The sequence below is a fragment of the Martes martes genome (assembly GCF_963455335.1).
Source record: "Martes martes genome assembly, chromosome: 12".
Taxonomy (NCBI): domain Eukaryota; kingdom Metazoa; phylum Chordata; class Mammalia; order Carnivora; family Mustelidae; genus Martes; species Martes martes.
In genome coordinates, this window is record NC_137900.1 from 46,519,063 (window position 1) to 46,542,189 (window position 23,127).

The 23,127-nt window shown below is 38.9% G+C and overlaps 1 protein-coding gene across 2 annotated transcripts in view; it reads left to right on the forward strand.

Annotated features, from left to right (window-relative positions):
• The window catches only part of ADAMTSL1 (ADAMTS like 1), a gene marked incomplete at its 3' end in the record, with an annotated part of 404,822 nt that overhangs the window by 123,252 nt on the left and 258,443 nt on the right, over positions 1-23,127 (forward strand). For both annotated transcript variants that reach the window (XM_080819725.1, XM_080819726.1), the window contains exon 5: positions 10,277-10,403. In XM_080819725.1, the coding sequence (XP_080675851.1) occupies positions 10,277-10,403 (127 nt within the window). The remainder of the gene's footprint in view (positions 1-10,276; positions 10,404-23,127) is intronic.

Here is a 23,127-nt window from a genome sequence, read left to right on the forward strand (position 1 = left end):
CTGCCTACTTGTGATCTCTGTCTGTCAAATAAATAAATAAAATCTTAAAAAAATAATAATAAACATTTTTACCCCAAGGCAATTTTGGAGTAGTGGATGAAGGACTAGAGATATAGCAGGCAAAGTAGTAAGTAGAAATTAAAGTGGAGATTATAGTGCTATAAAATGATGCATCCATAGAGATGTTTTTCTTTTTGACAGAGAGCTCTTTTTTGGTCTTTGGAACTAGTGGCAGAGAGTTTAAGGGGTGGAAGCTGTTGTTATGTTCTAGGGTGGGATAAGGAGGAAAATTCTTTGAAACCATAATAAATCCTTCTCCCCTGTGGCCTTGTGTATATACAGAATTCATTCATTCATTCAACAAATTTTTATTAGTTCTTTGTTATATTATTGGACACTAGGACTTTGTGGTGTTATATTCTAGCAGGAAATAGAAAATAAACAATAAACTTAATATGCAAATTATGTTAGAAAAAGAGTGCCATAGAATTAAAAAAAAATAGAATAGTATAGAACTTGGGTCTGGGATGCTGCTTTAAATGGTCTGGTCAAAGTAGGGCTTACTGAGAAGATGAAAGTTTCCCACAAAGGGTTAAAAGAGGCTTTGGAGGTGTCTACAGAAGAATGTTCCAGTCAGAGGCAATAACCAGTGCTATCCTAAGATAAGAAAGCACTTGCTATGTTTGGAGAACAGCAAGGAGAGTGAGCTAGAGGGAGATGAAGTCACAGAGGTAACTCAGATGGGATAGAGGAGCTTGTGGGCCATTGTAAGGACTCTTACAATGAATCCAAGAGGTGAATCCAAGAGGAAATTGGGTCGTCCTACCAGGGACTGGTAAACCCAGAGGAGAGACTGTCACGTATTGCAACGATCCCTTTGGAAAATCTTTGCCTGGAAAAAAGGGAATTAATGCCTTCACATATATTTTTTTCCACATTGTAGTGTATTAGAGCGTAGAAGAGCTACACCTCATCCATTTGGCCTAATAACCTGTGGGTATTTGCCAGTATTTCCCTGTGGCATTTGTGTGGCTGTTGAAAAAAAGCAACTAATGTTTTCAAACCAATTCAATCGCTCCCTCAAAAAAGAAATCATGCCCATTGAAAATATGTTTTCAAAGCTACCAAATGCAAAGATCCCACTTTTTTCTTGATGTTCAGTCTCAGTACTTAGAGCTGTAGGCTGATGTTGATTTTGGCAACAAGCTGTCGCTGACAGAGACATGTTCATCCTCGTTCTTCCAGTCTCTTCATTGCCCTTCTAACTCCCAAGAGGAACACAATACATCACGGAATAGAGGAATCACTCCTTGATGACATAATCCTATTCAGCTTGGGTTTCAACTCTGTCCCAAAAGTGTGATCTTGGACAAGTTGTTGAACCTCTCTGAGTCTCAGTTTTATTTTTGTAAAAAAAAAATTTGTCTATTTTGCAAAATAGACATTTAATCATAGATATTATGAGGATAATGTCAGGGATATTAGGAGAATTAAATGATGTTAACTAGATTTATTGTGATGACCATTTGCAATATATATAAATATTGAATCATTACATCTTGTACCTGAAACTAATGTTATATATCAATTATATCTCAATTAAAAATGAAATAAGTGAGAAGATAAGTATAGCAAGTGTTTGGCAAACATTAGTTTACTCTCTCTTCTCTAGGTGGCTTTCCCTTCTTCTCTACGTCCATACCTCTCTGACCTTCAGTCTTAGAGATCTTACTCCTTTTCTGTTCTCACCTATTTTGAGGAAATTATCTGATTAAACCCATTCACCCTAGATTGGGACCATGCCTACTACTTATGTGTATTCCCTACAGCACCATAAGAACCAGCATAGTGCCTTATGCTCTGTTGGTTTAGTTTAATTTAAGTATAATCAACAAATTCATGTGTTACTCCTCCCAAGGGTATTTGAACAACAAACAAAGGACTAAACCAGTGGTTCCCAACTTTGTAACACAAAGGTGTTCTTTATTATTTTTTTCCTATGGGTCTTGTGTTTTGGAAGTTTCCATCTACTCAAAACACTGCATGTATTAAGTAATAATTTGTTTTCCCATTTTATGACTTAAAGACCTGAGTATAAGTAAAAAAATAAATGCAATAAAGATCAGGATTCAGTTTATTTGTATAATGAGATGGTTGGGGCTTGGGGGAACCTTATGTGGTTTTATGGCAGGTAAATATATTTCCATTAGGCTTTGAAAATACTAAACATAGATCATGGACCACTATTAGTACCTTTGTGAATAGCCAGGGATTTTGTTTTCTCATATTCGAGAGGTGTGAAGCACCAGTACAGATGGGGGTTTACCTTCCCACTTACTTCCTATATGTGTTTTCCAAGTCACATAGCTCAGATGAAGCCACCTATTCATCCCCGGGCAGAAATCCTGCTCTGGTAACCATAATCTTGATAAGAATAATCAACCTTGTTTTCACCATTCACCATTGCCACAATAAATATCATATACTGTGTCTTTTCAGGGTTCATAGACATCCTACGATAACCTGTAGTCAGGAATCCCAAGTTAGAATTTTGGTTTTGTTAGTTACCTTGGGGAAAGTTATTTATTTTGTTTGAATCTCGATGTTATAATTTGTACTTGAAATCATTCAAATCTTAAGAGAATGTTAACTTTTTTTTCAAGCCAGTGTCCAGCTTTACTAAAGATACTTTTCATAAACAATCATGGTATTTCAGGCAGGCCATAGACAATCATTAACAACAACTTTCACGCTCCCTTCTTCAGTGGACTACCAAAGTCAGAAAGCCACTATAAAATCCAGTGAAGTCTTCATTGGAAGCTCTGAATAGGGAAGGTTAAAGTGAGGGTTGACATTTCACATGTAGCATATTGTTTTAGAACTTTTCATAAGACGACCCTGACTTTCAGGAAATGAAGTGAAAATGGCAGAAATATTAACCTAAATTATTAAGCTGAAAAAGAAATGCTTTTGAAGGATGCTATCTCAGTGGTGACACTGTGAAGTTGAGATTGCCTGACATAGTAGGAACCATTTCTTGGGATCAGTTTCCAATAGGTCTCTGGGCTTAAGGGAGTCAAGGCTATGGTAAAGGCAGAGGGAGAAGAAGACATAAAAATGAATTTTAGTTTTTTCACACCACAAGGCGTCTGTGCCAAGGTGCCTCATGTGTGTCAACCTCAAGGAATCCCTCTTCCTGGAAACCAAGAGGAAGTTTCTGAAAACTAGAAAGGAAAGGTATTTCCCCCATGTCAATCTAGCTTCCAGAATATTCTGTTAGTGACATATGCCCTTTCCCAAAAACAACACTGAAGTGTTCTGGTGCTAACAACATAGCTTTTAAAAAAAAAAAAAAAAAAAGGAAAGAAAGAAAAGTAAAGTAAAACAGAATTCTGCATTTTTATAAAACTTGATAAAAAATCACATTTCAAACTGTACGGTCACCAGAAGTACACAGTTATGAAAAATGCACACATTTCACGTGGCATCACCAGCCCCTCCAGCTTCATTGCCTGATTCATTCTTGGCATCTCCATTTTCCCATCCTTTCCAACATCAGCTTTCCCCTTTTTCCCTTTGGGTACCTTCTCTTCCTTCTTTGCAGGGGCCTTTTTAGGCTTGAAGGAGCAGGTAACCTTGCAGATCTTGTCCTTGGCTCATCCCTCACCTTGACTTTGTCTCCTCTGGCATCCTCTTGAGACTTTCTCTTGGGCATGGTGGCCATGGCAGCGGGATAGAGGCCCTGGATGTGAGGATGCAGCCGCATGTGGGCTTTTGTCAATCCAGGGGTCATTCTCGCCTCTTCTTCACACTGCTCAAGGATGCTATTTTTAAGAGAGATATTTGTGGTGAATCATCTAAAAGGTGGTCAGCCAGCTCATTTCCCAGACTCTGGAATAGTAAATTGGTGTAGTCTCCTCCAATGACAGCCATCATCTATTGAGTTTGGCCTCTTGAGTACAGTGCCATAGAAGATGTGGAACCACATAAAATCTCAATGGCAAAGAGTGCTACAGTTGATTAGCAATGTCTGTCATGGGTCCTGGCAGGGAAAATAGCTGCACGTATGCCATATTTTTGCCAACCAGCCCTAAGTGTTATAAAGTCTATTTGCGGATTAAATCGGACCATCACAATACTCTGTACCTGGATGATTTGTTTTGACTCCTTAAAATTTGCTTTTATCAAATGTTCCCTGACTATTAGGGTTCATCAAAGATTAATGAAGAGTCAGTTCTTTGAAAGGTCTTGTATTTATTTGCCGAGTTGTTACTGGGACACTGTTACATGGCGTTGTCTTTCAGAAAACTCACAGCAGATGTATATCTAGGATTTCAGTACTTTGAGTAATTACGGTTCTCCTGAGCCAGTTTGTCATTCATTCATTACATAAATATTTATTGAGTGTCTCCTAGAAGGAACATATTATCCTACACATTTTCCAAAAGATACAGTAAATGCTGTAACTCTTGCAATTGCTCATGTTTTCCTCATATCCAGATATGTAACCCCCATTTAACAAATGTATAGGACTTTATGTATTCTGTATAATTCTCCCCTTCCTGGTTTTAACTCATCTTTCTTATTTTTCTCTTTGCTCCATCTTCCCATTTGTTTTTATTTTATTGTCTTGTATTATATGTATACGCTATACATAAATTTGCAAAAAGGTGAAGCATAAGCAAATCAATCAATATCTAAATGTTTTGAAGCTAAGATTAAGGATACACTACCTTCCCTATTAACCTAAATAGTAAATGAGTTATAATGTGTGTAAGAGCACACTCTTCCCCATAAAGTTCTATGTGAATTAAATAATTATAAATAAGAGCAGCTGTGATCAGATTTTAGTTTTCCATATTTGTCTTTCCCTGTGCTGAAAATAAAGGGATTTAAAAGTTTCTTACCTCATGGTGTTGGATCAAGAAAAGCTTGACATCACTGGCTCAGTATTTGATGCTAGAAGTTGAGGTCCTTATGGGAAACCATTTGAAATGTGGCCAGTGTGAACCCATCTAAGTGCATCAGTTTGGGGCATGGTGTCAGCTTGTGGGTTGTGTTTATTTACATTCTCCAAATTATTCAGATGATAATCTTTCTTTTTCCTGTGGCTCGTAGTGAAGACATTTTATTATACATATTTCAGTGTCTAGAGAATTTCAGACTTGTGGTCTGCCTGTTCACTTGCTATCAGCTCTGCAAGACTAAGGGAGAGACTTCTATCAGCACGCAGAATAGCCCTAATGCCTCAAATCCGCATGGCATGCTTGAAGTCTGTAAGCTAATGATAACTGGATATTATCATCCTAGTTTTTGTTTAGGGAGGGTTCTCCCCCCTTCCATTTAGTAAATCCTGAAGGAGAAAGAAGAATGAAGAAAAATATTCTACTTAAAAATAGGATGGGGGCGCCTGGGTGGCTCAGTGGGTTAACGCCTCTGCCTTCGGCTTAGGTCATGATCCCAGCGTTCTGGGATGGAGCCCCGCATCGGGCTCTCTGCTCCAGGGAGAGCCTGCTTCCTCTCTCTCTCTCTGCCTGTCTCTCTGCCTGCTTGTGATCTCTGTCTGCTCCGCAGAGAGCCTGCTTCCTCTCTCTGCCTGTCTCTCTGCCTACTTGTGATCTCTGTCTGTCAAATAAATAAATAAAATAAAAAAAAAATAGGATGAAGGACTATTTGTCCGTGTTTATATATAAGTATATATATGCAAAAAGCCTACAATCAAGATAGCAAGGCAAAAGTTGATGACCCACTTATGGTGTTTAAACAATGGAAACATCTTGGAGCTTTTCACTTTTTATATCACCTGAGATAAAAATTTTATTAAAAAAAAAAACAAAAAACCCCACTAGGGATACAGAGGAGGTCCCACCACTGTATCAAATTGACAACTAGTAGCAGAATACGAATAAAATACATTAGGTCAAAATATTCAGCTAGTTTTCCACCCCTTACAAAAAAATTCCATGTAGTTGCCAAAGTTATGAGTGGTCATTATCTCACTTTAATGTTTTGTCCAGAATGGGGTGGGTCTGGGAACTCAGTGACCTGAACATTGCCTTCTATGACATTTCACTAATAATGAGCATAGGTGCACTTGGGAAATAGCCTCTTAGAAATAACTAGCCCTTTATTGTAATACTTATTCATGCATCAGGACAGAGGTTTTGGTTTGATATGTAGTTGTCATTTATATGTCTGTTTCTCTGTGTACACAGAAACAAATAAGCACATGTATGCACATATATGCACATTTTTGTCTACATGTGTGTCATCAATGACTGCAGTCTAAGGCTGCTTACCTGTCACCTACAGTGGCTTCATTAACAAACCATTATGTTTGCTGTGTGTTTCATTGATTCACCAGCATTTGCTGCACACATCAAATGTTAAACACTGTGCCAAACAGCAGAAATACAAAGACTAATGAAGCATGGGCTCTCAAATAACCCATGAGCTGATATAGAGACAGATATAGCAATAGATTAAATGCAATATAAGTTATACAACTATTTGAATTGGGTGTATATAAAAGAAACCCCAAACTAATACTAGCTTAAGCACATAAAGGATTTACTCTTTCACCAAAAAAAAAAAGAAGACAAGATGTGATCAGTCTAAGTGAGGTGAAAGACCAGGCTCTTTTTTTCTGTTCTGTCCTCCTTACTGCAAGGCTTCTGTTCTCAGGATTGTCTCATTTTTCATTTCGGCACTTGGAGCCAACAGGAAGGAAGGAGAGTAGGGGGCAGGTAGGGTCATCTAAGTCGGCTTCTTTTAAGTAGTCTTCCCAGAAGTCCCACACAACCCTTCCACTTTTATTTCACTAATTGCAAATGGTCACAAAGCCAGTAAAAAAATGTGTTCTTTTTAACTGGACATATTGCCACCCCAAATACAACTGGAGTTCTGTTATTGAAAAAAAAAGGGACGGTGGATGTTGGGTAGCAACAAGTAATCTCTGCCACGTAGACTTATGAACAAATGGCTGAAGAAGCATAGAGTAATAAGGCCATTCACTCTGGAAACTAAAAAAGGCTTGTTTGAGGAGCAGACACTTAATTTGGGATTTGAAGGATGAATAGGAGTTTGCCAAATAAAGAATTGGGGAAGAGCACGTTAGGCAGAAATAGTGGTATATGCAAAGGTGCAGAGAGATCTGTCATTATAACTGCCAAATAAACCCATTTCTGTATTTCTGTTTTTTCTTTGTTATTAATAATAGCTCTCAAAGTCACAGTTTAACTAATTTTTAATTACTCTGTTATTCCAGACCAACAGATTGAGACAGACTGAGATACATCAATAATGATTTTCTTGGTATAACTGCAAACAGTTTTCCACTGGGACCAAAATAAGAACATTTTATCTGATGATAAAGTCTTCCCATGTTTTAAAAATAATTGAGTTAGAATATTTTGGCACCTTAAGAAGGAATTGATGCAAAGGGAGAAAAAGTGTGTCAGGGAGATGTTTGTCTTTTCAATTCCGAAGTTAAACAAAGCCCAGTTAGAACTCACTTGGTTCATATCCTGAGGTCCATAAACTTACATCAAGGACACTAAGCTGGTGGTCTGGTCAAGTTAGCCTTAAAGTATGTCATCTTCTATTTAGCTGCTCCTAATAGATTGTTACTTTGGATCTGCGAAGTTGGATTTTTCTTTTCTTAAAATGGCTTTGGAGCCATAAGAAATCGTTAGGCTTAGAGGGAGATTTTCATGGTAATCTCCTATTTGGCTTCTTTAGAGACATCAGAGACCATTAAAAATTTTCCAGAGCAAGTTAAATCCTTTGAGAAACTGGAAATTTCTTTAATTTAAGGAATAAACACAGTTATATTTGAGACACCTGAGAGTAAATTTCCATGCTCCCTGCCTATCCCCCTCTATAGTGCTGAGTATCTTGTAAGATTAAGATCATTTCTTTCCAACCCCAAAGAACAACACCTGAGTCGATGGTTCTTTGCATACGGACAAAATTAGGATTGCCGTGTTTTGTTTTTTTCCCCCAAAGGATTCAACCCTACTAAGGCAACCGTATGGTTTATTCTTCTGACATTTTTTTGTTTTCCTTTTTGTTTTTTGCCAATTTTGGTTTTGGATTACCTTCTAATTAGCTGGTAGGTATCTACACATGACAAAAATGTGCAGTACAACCCATAGCAATACCTCCCTTTTGTCTAGCTAACTCTGGAACCTCTTTGGTATCTCAGCTCCAAAGACTCTTCTTCGGGAAAGCTTTCTCTGGCCTCTCTACCCAGAGATCAAATTCTCCATAATTTATGTTCTCAGAGTATCATGGATCTGTGTTTTATAGTTTGTATCATGATTATCATTTTACATTGATTGTGTGAGGTGATTTAAATAATACATGTCTCCATTACTAGACTTTAAGTCCCAGGAGGGTAGGACCGTATGTGCTTAAACCCTTTGGATTTTGCTCCTAACACAGTGCCTGACCCATAGCAGATCTTGATCATTGTTGGATAAATGATTAAGTGACTTTTTTGGTGGTGGTGGTAAATAAGTTACTTCTGCCCTCCCATTTCAAACCATGTTCAGAATACAAGTGAATATGGAATTACTCAGCTCCTATGTGGGTTCATCTACAGATAAAGATTTTGAAAACAAGTTTACTCCAGCTCCATGGAAACACATTACTGAAGTCTTAAGCCTGCACGTGTTGGCTGTGTATGGATGGAGCCTGGGTGAATTCTGAAGAGGCTTCACTGCAGCCTGGAACATATTGACGTGAATTGCAGTTTGACCACAATGACCCCCTATGGACAGAACCAGCCCTCCTTTGCTCCCCATTTAAGAGCTGGGCATTATGTTTTCTTGACATCTTTGTATTTCAAAAAATGCCCAATCATTGAAGGAATTACTGCTTCATCGTTTATTTTTAAAGATGCCTGTATGCCTGTGTATAAAAAATACACATTACCACATTTAAAAATAAAGCACATATATAATGCAATGCTAAATAATTATATTTTTCAAACCTTTGGCTAAACATGTGTTTGCAATTAATAATTAAAAGTACAAAGAGGAAAATCAAGCCTCAAAGAAAGGTCATATTAACAACTGGATTTTTGAAAGACAACAAATTGTGGGGACTTTCTGGAAAGAAGCCCCTTCAAATGTCACTACAGTTCTCATTTTATTTTTTATCGAAGACAGTTGTTGAAGTCATTTGGAAGTGGAATAGGTCTTTTGGTACTAGATCTAACTGGAACTATAGAAGTACAACTTGATGTAGTTTGGCTTTGAATTTTTTTGAACTTGAGCGTTGGAAAGGAAAGAGTAAAAGTACAGCTGAATTTGCCCACATACGTGATAAGTGCTTGTGATTTTGTTAAGCCTGATTTGGACTAAGCATAAATGTTATGTCAGATATGCTTAGAACTCAGCTACTTATTACCAAAGTGACCTTGGCCAGATTCGTGGCCTCAGCTATAAAATGGAGATGTCTTACATGATCATTCTCAGAATTAATGAGATACGTGTATTGTGCCTGGTAGGACGTAGCCAGGCAGAGAGGGCCTCAGTATTGGTTATCTCTGCCACCCTCCACGTCAACGCTCCTCTCCCACCGCACACACATCCAGTAATCTTGCTTCTGGTGGCTGATTCTGTGATTGTTTCTCTTTTCTTAGTTGAAGTGCTAGCTAGAAAAGGAACCATTTTCATTATCATTCAGCAGCCTTGGTGGTTCAGTGGTAGAACTCTCACCTGTTATCATTCACCAAATTTCTATTGAGGGCTACAATTTGCCAAGCACAATAGTAGTTGCTTGGAGTACATCAATGGACCTAACACACCACACTCCTACCCTTACACAGCTTCTAGTCTAAGGAACAATATGGAATGTGAAAATAATCCATGAAATCTTTTCTTCCATAATTGTATTTTTGTAATTTTAGTGAATCATAATTATTACACTGGGAATGATTTTTTATTTAAGGCTCAATAATATCAATAGGTCAAGATCTTCCTCTCTCCCTTATTTCCCCCCTGCTTGCCCCCATCCTCTGTCTCTCCCTCTTACCCCCCCCCACCCTTCTTTCTGTTTATATATTTGAACTGTAAAAGCATCTTTGTCTATGCTCTGTTTTTCTTCTTCCTTAGCTTGATTGAAATTCCAGCTGAATTGGTTCCCCTCTATGGGAAGCATGTTTTAGCCTTCCTCAAAAGTGAAGGGAGGGTCCCTGAATGGTGATGGGTTCACGATGAATCCCTACAGTAGGCACCTGGTTGAATCACACATCTCTCTCTCCTGTCAGATTGTTGGCTGCGATCACCAGCTGGGAAGCACCATCAAGGAGGATAACTGTGGAGTCTGCAACGGGGATGGGTCCACCTGCCGGCTGGTCCGAGGGCAGTATAAATCCCAGCTCTCTGCAACCAAAGGTAAGATGCCACAGAGATGGGGCGATCTGGGGGTTGGCGGGCTAATTAATCTCTTCTGGTCTCATGCTGGCTCCTCTCAAGCTAGGAATAAGGCCACTACAAAAACGAAGACAAATCTGAACGTATTGTAGAAAGTACCATGTTCCTGCTTTGTGCGTTAGTTTAGGTAGAACAAGTCAGGTAACCCAGAGGACAGCTTTCTCTTGCGCTACAGCAGGAGTGAATTACACGTGGATCAAAATACACTCTATTGACAAACACAGACATGCCCAACATGAGGACAGACTGCCCCCAAGCCTCTGCCTGATACATAACGTGATGTAGCATATAGCAGGGAGATATAGCAGGGAGAGGGTGTAAATCTAAACAAATTCACTCCTACCACCATGATGATATCATGCTGTCTTTATTTACAAAATGACCTCTGATTGGTGCTGATCATAGGTTCTTTCAGAATTAATATTGGACAGTGATTATAGGAAGCCATTTACTGACTCTTATGGCTTCATCTCTCTATACTAGCACAGTAAAGGCATGCTTACTAGACAGAATGTCCTGGGAACGTCACACCATCATCTTGTATCCTGACGACAACCCTCTAGCCAGGCGTTGTTTATCCTTGTGTTATGAATAAGATAACTGAAGCCGAGACAGATTATGTGACTTGCACAGTCATGCAACTCTAAAATGGTAGGCCCAAGATTCAAGCCCAGAGTCTGATTCTGGAGCCTAAGCACTTCCTCATTGCTCTGGACTGTCCCACAACCCTGCTGATTATTTCCTTGATGGGCCATTTTAAAGCATTAGATGGATCAAAACAAGGTACCACAAATGTCTGCCCAGCTGGGTCTTGCTGGGGTAGACGGCACATGTCTAGTGATACCTAAAACAGCCACGCAGTCACACAATGACCCAGATCATTTTACAAAACACTGTCTTCTGTCACAATCACTGCCTTAGGTGCTACATCATAAAAAAGATAGAAATAAGGCAACTCTTATAATCAAAGACATACGTTTTTTAGAATAATTTGACCTTGCTTGGTAGACTGTCTCCAGATTTTGCCATTATCTAGAATCCTTCAATAGATCTTTGATTATCTTTGCACATGTCTCCCCTGGCTTGGGAACTGAGAATGAGTATCTTTTACTGAATGTGGTTTTGTTCTTCTATTTGTTGACTAGCTGGGAAAAAAGCAATTGATGCTTGGCAGGGTCTTTGGCTTTCAGTGGACTTGTAGGTCAAGAAAAAAAAGGCAGTGGATACTAAAGAACTATTCCCAGAAGTCAGGAAAAGGCAGTTTGCCCAAAGGACTAGACTCTAGGCGGGGAAAAGAGGTGGTAGCAAGGAAGACTAGGGACTTTTAAACACAAGAAACATTGGAGGTACCAGCTTAGGGAACTCAACATGCTAACACCCCTGCCGGCAGTGAAAAATGTGAATCTGGGGGGAAAAAAAGACTCTGGCAGAGAAAATGAAAGATGAGCTAAGTTAGACATTGATATAGTACATTCAGGTGAGATTTTTTTTTTTCTTTCATGTGTTGGTAGCTTCTTCTCTATGATGACAAATTAAAGAATTTGGAAGATGAAAACCAGAGGATAGAGGCATAATTCTTTTCTTTTGTAAATCTCTGAAGTCATGGTGGGATATTGGGGAGGGGTGGGGGAAGTTACATTTCAGAAGTCACTCTTATAGAACACTTTAAGAGATCCTGGAAGAGCTCAAATCTTGCTAATTATTTATGTCTTGTAAGTGAATCAATGCTCATTATCTAGGAATCTAGGAATTTCTGCTAGGCACAGATAAAGGGGATGGCTTCCTTTTGTGCCATAACTGCTGTATAGTGGGCTTAGGGATAAGGGACCCTCCCTCCATTCCCACTCATGCTCTCTCCCTGAACACTCTGCCTATGGGGGAGGACGGTCATCAGGGACCTCTGGGGCCTCAATCACTGGAATAATGTGGAGAAGCTCTGAAAGAACAAACCAAAGCAAATGAAGAGCCATAAGTCATCCCCAGATCTGCAAATAGATGTTTCAATAAAAAGTGCTCTAAGAGAGTAGGTAAATTATATAATGCACAACCCGATGATTATCCATAAGGACAAAGCGCAATTGATTCATTTACCTTAGTGCTGATGATGCCTCGTGACAAAATGATTTATCTCAATAAAGCCCAACGTACACACACCTCACCACAATCTATAGCAGATGCTGAATAAAGTGCCTCGCTTATGTTTTCTCCACCCCAGAAGAATCTTCTGCTCTACATTTACAGACTGTGAGGTGACCCCCAAGCAGGGAAGAGTAGACCACTCTGTGGGGCCCAGGGTGCTGGCCAGGTGAGCAGTGCTCCACCCGTGAAGGCCCGGTGGACCTACGCCAGCTCTCTCCCCTCTACTCTGCCAAAAGACACTGTGAGCCAACCACGTGCTCTTTACGAACCCCTAGCACTCAGATTCCCCACATTGAACTCATTTTCTTCTGAACTTACATCCAAGATTTCTTTTTTTTTAATGTTATCAAGCCTTGGGGGAACAAAGAGAAAACAGAAGAGTGGAGAAAGACCATGGTGGGAAGTGCCAGAAGGAAAAAGAAAAGTAGGAGGAACTTATCCAATGGCTGCCATTTGCTGGCAAATAAAAAAGAAACCATCTTTGTATCAAAATATAGTATAATTGCCTAATACAAATACAGACAAGAAAGAGAGCTAAATGAAGGCACACCCCCCCGCTTTTAAAGGAAAAGGCTGTCCACTGATAGCGTTCAATCTTTCCATCTTTCCTGGTCACTTCCTTTCAACTTCCCCAGCCTGACAGCAACAAAAGAGAATAAATTTAACTAACATTAACTTTTGATTCTTGAAATTAAAGGCTCACTCTCTCGCAAATTGTACTGGCTTGTACCCCATTACATATTTTCCAAGTATATGCAATATACTTAGAACTACAGCCAGTCTATTTGCTATCAATTTAATGTCTCCAGCTTTGCAAAACTCTCATATGAATTTGTGTGTTTTGAAATCACCTGGATATCCCAAAACTCCTCAGGGACAGACAGATAAGAAAACAGACAAAATAAAAAACTAAATAAAATGTGCTTTCATGTGGTGATAGAAGTCTTGGGAAAAAAGTAAAGCAGGGGAGAAGAATAGGAGATAAGGCTGGGCTGCCAGCAACAGTGTTACAGGGAGTTGCAATACTACATAGATTGGTAGATAACAAGGACTCACTGACTGCTAAGATGGCATCTGAACTGGAGCCAAGGTCACCACGCAAAAGTCAAAGGAAAGAGAATTCCAGTCATAGAGAGAGGCAAATACAAAGGCCCTTGGTAAATGCAAATCTCAACATATTTCCTGAAGTGCAAAGAAGCTCATGTGACTTAAAGTCAGTTGAAAGAAGCCTACAGGAGGGGCACCTGGGTGGCTCAGTGGGTTGGACCTCTGCCTTCAGCTCAGGTCATGATCTCAGGGTCCTGGGATCGAGCCCCACATCAGGCTCTCAGCTCAGCTGGGAGCCTGCTTCCCCCTCTCTCTGCCTGCCTCTCTGCCTACTTGTGATCTCTCTGTCTCTCTCTCTTAAATAAATAAATAAAATATTAAAAAAAAAAAAAGAAGCCTACAGGAAATGACGAAGGCAGGATTGGTTGCAAGGTGGGATGAAGAATGGCAAAGATATTGTAGGATTTTGTAAGGATTTTGGCTTTTAGTCAGAATGAGATGAAAAGTCATGGGAAGATTTTTAGCAGAGGAATGACTTGATTTATTTTCAGAAGGATTACTCTATATACTGTGTTGAGAATAGACTATAGTTGGTCTCAGTCAGTTGGTCTCCTGACTAGGAGACGGTTATGGTGAGCCAGCCCTGGGACGATGATGGCTTGGACTATGGGCAGCGGTGGTGGAGGTGATATGGAATGATTCCACACTGCATTTCCGTGAATCTAAGACCTCACTGATTGAAAGATGGGCTATTATTTTATGCACCACTATGGAAGAAAGAAAAGCTGCCACTGAAATTAAGAAATGCTGACACAAAACCTTCTGACATTTTAGGGTTTTTACGTGATAGTTTTTTTTTTTTTAAAGATTTTATTTATTTATTTGACAGAGATCACAAGTAGGCAAAGAGACAGGCAGAGAGAGAGGAGGAAGCAGGCTCCCTGCTGAGCAGAGAGCCCGATGTGGGGCTCGATCCCAAGACCCTGAGATCATGACCTGAACCAAAGGCAGAGGCTTAACCCTCTGAGCCACCCAGGCGCCCCTACGTGATAGTTTTTAAAGATCTACCTTAGTTTTAGATTTTTTTTTAAAGCATGGGTTATTCATACATACAAAATACCTGAAATAAGTTACTAAATTGGTAAACAAACTGAAAAAAAAACTTTTTCTCAAGATCTATAAAGAACGTCTCAAACTCAACACCCAAAAACAGATTATCGTGTCAAAAAATGGTCAGAAGGTATGAACAGACACTTCTCCAAAGAAGACATGCAAATGGCTAACAGACACATGAAAAAATGTTCATCATCATTAGCCATCAGGGAAATTCAAATCAAAACCTCACTGAGATTCCAAACTGTAATTTCTTTTTAATCATTTTGGGCTCAATTTCCACTTGTCGTGGGGGTATCTGTAATACAGAATTTTAGAAAGAATTCACAAAAGAAATAAAATACATTGGTACTGGACTCTTTTTTTTTAAACAGCTGTATTAAAAAAAATAAACAGCTGTATTGAGGTATAGATGACATACAATAGACTGGATTTTTAAATTTGTGAATTTTTACATATGCATACACCTGTGAAACCAAACATACCCCTCCTCCCAAAAGTTTTGTTGTGCCCTTTGTAATCCTTCCCTTCTGCTCTGCCAGCCCTGTCCCCTGGCAACCACTGATCTTTTTGTCATTATAGATTTAACTACACTTTCTAGAATTTTACATAAATGGAATTATACAATACATACTATAGTCCAAATGGCTTCTTTCATTCACCACCATAATTATTTTGAGATTCATTAATATAGCATGTATCAGTAGTTTATTTTATTTTATTGCTGTATAGAAATTCCAGTGTGTGGACATACCACAGTTTGTTCATTCATGCACCTGCTGACAGGCATTTGGGTTGTTTTCACTTGGGAGGCCTTATAAATAAAGCTTCTATGAATGTTCATGTACACATTTTTGTATGGACATATGCTTTTCATACCTCTTAGGTAAATTCCTGGGAGTTGAACGTCTAGATCATACGGTAGATACATATTTGACATTTTAAGAAACTGCTAGACTTTTTTTGAGAGTCGTTTACTATTTTGCATTTCTATCAGCAATGTATAAGAGTTTCACTTGTTCCACATTCTTTCCATCACTTGATATTGTCAGTATTTTTTCTTTTAACCATACTAATTGGTACATAGTCGTATGTCATCATTGCTTTAATTTGCATTTTCCTGATGACTAAGGATGTTGAATATTTTTTCATGTCGTATTAGTCTCCAATTGCTGCTGTATCAAATAGCCACAAAATTAGTTTCTCAAAGCAACACATTATTTTATGGTTCTGGAGGGTCTGAACTCTGAAATGGGTCTTGTTGGATGAATTCACAGTGTTAAGCAGGACTGGAAGTTCTAGGGGCTAATTGATTTTCTTTGATTTGGCCTTTCTAGCTTCTGTTAGGTTATCTATATTCCTTGGCATCTTTGGAGTCTGCAGTATAAAATCTTTAGATCCTCTTGTACCTCTGTCTCCTCTTCTACCTCTCCCAGTTTAAAGAATCCACATTATTATGTTGCCCCCCCCCCAGATAATCCAAGATAATCTCTTTAAATTCAGCTGATTACCCGTCTTAGTTTCATCAGCAATTGTAATTCCTCCTTAACATAATAGAGTCACAGGTTCTGGGGAATAGGACATGGTCATCTTTAGCGGAGCAAGGGAGTAAAATTATACTGCCCACTATGGAAGTGCTTGTTTCTTCTTTGGGGTAGTGTTGGTTCATGTCCTTTACCCAGTTTTTATATGCGTTTGATTTCCTACCATTCAATTTTGAGAATTCTCAATGCATTCTGGGTACATGTCCTTTGTCAGATGTGTGATTTGAAAATATTTTCTCTCCATAGGTACCTTTTTGTTCCCCAAAACTGACTTCATATTAGCTTTCATAGAGCAAAAACTTCTAATTTTGATGAAGACCAGTCATCAGTTTTTTCTTGCTAGGACTATACCTTTAACATTGTACATAAGAACTTGCCTAATCCCAGGTCACCAATTTTCTCCTATATTTTCTTCTAAAATTGTTACAGTTTTATATTTAAGCTTTTATATCAATGACCAATTTTCAGTTAATTTTTGTGTAAGGTATATCTCAGTATTATAAGATATATCTAGGTTAATTTTTTTGTGGGAGAGGTATATCAATGTCCAACTCTTCCAGCCCCATTTGTTGAAAAGATGTCCTTTTCTCTCTTAAATTGCCTTTAAAACTTTGTCAAAAGTCCATTGGCCATTTCTGCATGGGTCTTTACTTGAACTCTCTAGTCTGATCTGTGTCAGTCCTTCACCAATACAACATTGTCTTGGTCAGTATAGCTTTAAGGGAAGTCTTAAAATAAAATAGTTTGATGCCTCCAACTCTACGCTTCTTCTCAAACTCATTTGGCTATTCTATATTAATTTCTTTGCCCTTCCATATAAATTTTTCAATCTGCTTTTCCATATTAATAAAAAATATTGCTGAAATTTTGATTTACAATTTTGTTAATTCTATAGATTGATACGTGGGGAATTGACATCTTTACTATGTTAAGTCACTTAACCTATGAGCACTTCATGGCTATCCATTTCTTTAGGTCTTCTCTCATTCCTTTCATAGGCCTTTATTGGTTTTCAGAGTACATATCCTTGTACTTTCGTTAAACTTGTACCTCTTATTTCTTGCCCTATTGCATTGACATTTTATTTTTTATTTCAATATCCAATTCTATATTGCTAGTTTATTTTTAAGTGTTGGCTGCATATTTTGCAAACTTGCTAACTCAGTTATTAGTTCTGAGAGTCTGGGGATTTTCTACATAAACTATCATCTTGTTTTACAAATAAAGGTGGCTTTAGGGGCGCCTGGGTGGCTCAGTGGGTTAAAGCCTCTGCCTCCGGCTCAGGTCATGATCCCAGGGTCCTGGGATCGAGCCCCGCGTTGGGCTTTCTGCTCAGCAGGGAGACTCTCTGCCTACTTGTGATCTCTGTCTGTCAACGTAAATAAATAAATAAATCTTTAAAAAAAAAAATAAAGGTGGCTTTACGTCTTCCTTTTCAAATTGTAAACCACTTGTTTATCTTTATGACCTCATTGCACTGGCAAGCATGTCTAATATGATATTGAATAGAAGAGGCAAAAAAAAAAAAGAATAGAAGAGGAAATTGTGGATATCCTTGTCTCATTTTTAGTCTTTTATTTTTTTTTAAGATTTTATTTATTTATTTGACAGAGGGAGATCACAAGTAGGCAGAGAAGCAGCCAGAGAGAGAGAGGAGGAAGCAGGCTCCCTGCTGAGCAGAGAGCCCAATGCAGGGCTCAATCCCAGGACCCTGGGATCATGACCTGAGCCAAAAGCAGAGGCCTTAACCCACTGAGCCACTTGGGCACCCCTCATTTCTAGTCTTAAGAGGGAAAGCATTCAGTTTCTTACCATTGAGTATGAAGTTAGCTGTAGGTTTTTTTGAAGATGCCTTTATCACATTAAGGAAGTTCTTTTTTATTCCTAATGTGCTGAAAGTTATTACAATGAATGAATGTTGAATTTTATCATGCTTTCTGCTTCAAATGATTGTGTTCATATGGCTTTTCTTCCTTAGACTTTTATTGTGATGACTAACGTTAATTGATTTTCAAATAAAGAATCAGCCTTTGTTGTCTGATTGCTGTTGCTAGGACTTCTAATACTATGTTGAACAAGAGTGGTGAGAGTGGGCATCCTTGTCGTGTTCCTGATCTCAATGGGAAGGCTGCAAGCTTTTTCCCATTGAGGATGATATTTGCTGTGGGTTTTTCATAGATAGATTTGATGAAGTTCAGGAATGTTCCCTCTATCCCTATACTTTGAAGCGTTTTAATCAGGAACGGATGCTGGATTTTGTCAAAAGCTTTTTCTGCATCAATGGAGAGGATCATGTGGTTCTTCTCTCTTCCCTTATTGATTTGTTCTATCACATTGATTGATTTGCGAATGTTGAACCATCCTTGTAACCCAGGGATGAATCCTACCTGGTCATGGTGGATAATCTTTTTAATGTGCTGTTGGATCCTGTTTGCTAGGATCTTGTTGAGAATCTTAGCATCCATATTCATCAGTGATATCGGTCTGAAATTCTCCTTTTTGGTAGGGTCTTTGCCTGGTTTGGGGATCAGGGTAATGCTGGCTTCATAAAAAGAGTCTGGAAGTTTTCCTTCTGCTTCAATTTTTTGAAACAGCTTCAGGAGAATAGGTATTATTTCTTCTTTGAAAGTTTGATAGAATTCCCCAGGGAATCCGTCAGGTCCTGGGCTCTTGTTTTTTGGGAGGTTTTTGATCACTGCTTCAATCTCGTTACTAGATATCGGCCATCTGTACCCCAATGTTTATAGCAGCAATGGCCACGGTCGCCAAACTGTGGAAAGAACCAAGATGCCCTTCAACGGATGAATGGATAAGGAAGATGTGGTCCATATACACTATGGAGTATTATGCCTCCATCAGAAAGGACGAATACCCAACTTTTGTAGCAACATGGACAGGACTGGAAGAGATTATGCTGAGTGAAATAAGTCAAACAGAGAAAGTCAAGTATCATATGGTTTCACTTATTGGTGAAGCATAACAAATAATATAGAGGACAAGGGTAGATGGAGAGGAGAAGGGAGTTGAGGGAAATTGGAAGGGGAGGTGAACCATGAGAGACTATGGACTCTGAAAAACAACCTGAGGGTTTTGAAGGGGCGGGGTGGGAGGGTGGGGGAACCAGGTGGTGGGTATTAGGGAGGGCACAGATTGCATGGAGCACTGGGTGTGGTGAAAAAACAATGAATACTGTTACGCTGAAAATAAATAAAAAATTAAAAAAAAAAAAAAAAGAATCAGCCTTGCTTTCCTGGGATAAACTCTGCTTGGTCATAACGTGTTATTCCTTATATAGATTACTGGATTTGAATTGCCAGTATTTTTTTTTGAGGGTTTTTTAATATCTATGTTTATGAGAGATAGTTGTCTGTAGAATCCTTTTTAAATTTTTTTTAATAAACATATAATGTATTATTTGTTTCAGGGGTGCAGACCTGTGATTCACCAGTTTTACACAATTCACAGCACTCACCATAGCATATACCCTCCCCAGCCATCCCATTCCTCCCACCTCCCTTCCCTCCAGCAACCCTCAGTTTGTTTCCTGAGATTAAGTCTTATGGTTTGTTTCCCTCTCTGGTTTCATCTTGTTTCATTTTTGCCTCCCTATGATCCTCTGTCTTGTTTCTCAAATTCCTCATATCATTGAGATCATATGGTAATTGTCTTTCTCTGATTGACTTATTATGCTTAGCATAATACCCTCTATTTCCATCCGCGTCACAGAAAATGGCAAGATTTTGTGGGTTTTTATGGCTGCATAGTATTCCATTATATATATATACCACATCTTCTTTATCCATTCATCTGTTGATGGACATCTAGGCTCTTTCATTAGTTTGCCTATTGTGGACATTGCTGCTATAAACATTCAGGTGCACGTGCCCCTTCAGATCACCACATTTGTATTTTTGGGGTTAATACCCAGTAGTGCGATTGCCAGGTCATAGGGTAGCTCTATTTTCAACTTTTTGAGGAACCTCCATGCTGTTTTCCAGAGTGGTTGCACCAGCTTGCATTCCCACCAACAGTGTAGGAGGGTTCCCCTTTCTCTACATGTAGGATCCTTTTCTTATATCATCTTTGCCTAGTTTTTGGTAGCTGTGTAATGCTGACTGTAATACAATGATTTGGGAAGTGATTTCTCTGTTTTTTTGGAAAAGATTGTATAAAATTGAAGTTATTTCTTCTTCGAATGCTTGGTAGCATTCCCCATTGAAAATTCTCTGGGCCTGAAGATTTTTGTATGTATGTACTTAAGTTTTTGAACATATGGAATAAAGTTATACTATATAACCTTCATCTTCTTGGATTCTCAACTTTGTCTCAGCTCGAGGAATCCTCCAGGCTTGGGGTTCCTACCTCCTGAGATGCAGCCAGGAAAATCTTTCAAAGCAGGAAGCTGGGGCAGTGTTAACACTTACCTACCTTGCTTCCTGATTCTGACGGATTGCTGCCCTTCTTTGCCTGATGCCCAGCATCTTGAAAACCATGGTTTTATATAATTTTCTGACTTTTGGTTGTTTCTAGGCAGAAAACTAAGTCTGGGTGCTATTAATCCATCTTGTCAGGAAAGAGAAGTCTTGATGCTGGGCTCTTAACTCAGGTTTGCAACTGTGTAACTGGCTTTTGACTCTGACTTTGGCAGTGTTATTAAGCACTTCAGATTCCTCATCTCCCTATAACCCCCACAACTGTTTAGTTCCAATAAGGGTGTCCCCCAATTATCCTAGAATCTTCTTCCAAGCTGCTGACACCCATCTTGCAAGTTTGATACTGGCCGCTTTGGTGTTAGCAACTTAGTTAACTATGTTAACAACAGTTAGCAACTGTGCAGGCAAAGATAACTGCGGCAGGATTACTGCCTCAGCGAGAAAGAATATAAGTCACCATTGATTGTGGGCTAATTTCTGATTTCACATGTATTAGAATGTGAGAGATTATTTGTCTTAGAGTCTGCGAAATATGGTATTTTGACTCTTGTGGCACTAGGATTTTCTGACTGATTAGATATAAATATGAAGTCAAGGTTGGCTCCAAAGTTTTTGGCCTGGACGACTGTAAGGATGAAGTTCCCAACCATTGAGGAAGATCGATCTTGTTTTGCCTGTTGGGTAGGAGTCCTCCATTGTGTAATGACCCATAACCTTGGTGGGGAGAAGTTGAAGGGCTCAAATGCTCAGCTTCACCTTATTTCATTGGATACATTGTAAGGTAATAAAGTTAGCATGAAGATAAAAAATATACTATGAAAACCTCCTCAAGATTGGCGACTGTATGTACTGCTATTTTTATACATAACCAACCACATTAATGATGACACTTTTGTTTAAAAAAATTACCAGTCTCATAGACTCAGAGGGAAGACTCTTTAAAAACATACACATCAACAGGTCTAACAATATGGCAAGCTCAGATATCAAAATAGGAAATCCTGTCTCTTCAAAAATTATCATTATGACCTTTTTGTGTTACAGCAATGAATGACACAAAAAAGTCTACATATGATGAGATTGAAAAACAAATAAAAATATTCAATAGAAAGCTTTGGAATATATATATAGCTGTAGATTCTTTGAGGAAATAGGTTACGTAGAATCTTTACAATTTTCTTGAGAAAAGACATTTGCAACCGATATTTGTGAAATGACAGCATTTATGATTCGCATGGAAAGCTTATCGATTTAATTGAGAAAGATGTTATCTGATCTCTGAAGCAGGTCTTTCAGAATTGCTGATTAAGAACCTAGAAATAGTCCTGACGACTGGCATCATGGTCCTGTCAACACAGCCGGAATAGATTAGGCCAGATGCCCTTGGTCATAGAGCAGTGTGTCTTTGTGGAAAAGGGCACCCTCAGGAATGTGAGGTCCAATGAAAGAGGGTGTACCCTTCTGCCCCACCAACCAAACCTACTGAATTAATCACTAAAGAAATGGGTGATAAAGCCAGACTACTCACATATTCTCCAATGTCTTCAACACCATTCTGTGCTCACTACTGTGATAGATGCCAGGTAGAAGAGTCCCTTAGCCTATCCCTCATTATTGAGAATTTATCCCCAGTAAGACAATTATTAATACATATCCAACTAAAGAGTGGCTTTTTATTAACATGCAGAACATAATATCCATTTTTTCCTATATTTCTGTCAAATTAAGATCACCACTTCTTAAATTACATTTTGAGATGTATCAGTGTTAACAGTGTTAATAAAAATTCCCTGGGTAAACTCTTTAGGGATACCCTGGGTTACAAAGAATGAAATGAAGTTCTTGGGCGCAGCGTTTCTTTTTTTTTTTTTTTAAGATTTTTTTTTAATTTATTTGAGAGAAAGAGAGAGAGCATGAGAGGAGAGAGGTCAGTGAGAGAAGCAGACTCCCCAGTGAGCTGGGAGCCCGACGTGGGATTCGATCCCGGGAGTTCAGGATCATGACCTGAGCCAAAGGCAGTCACCCAACCAACTGAGCCACCCAGGCGCCCCCAGTTCAGGGCTTCTAAGAAACCAATGTGCTTTATGGATTTCCATGAGCAGGGTAGAGCATGTGGTATTTTCCCTTTTTTTTAAATCTTGGGTCCCTTTTTCTTGGACCATTTTGTGGGGCTGCTGCTTGGCTGGCCTTTTTTGTCACTGAATTTCTGGTACCTAGGAGGGAGCCTGACACTAAGAGACACTCAAAAAATATTTGTGGAATAAAGGCATGAACTTGCTGATTGCCTGATGAGCTGTCACTTGTCCATCAGCCTTTTACAGAACCACAAAAAAACAGACCATGACTCTTCATACTTCCTGTGCCTTGTGCTGGGCTCTTCAAGTCTGCACCAGCTTGAGATGCTCCCTG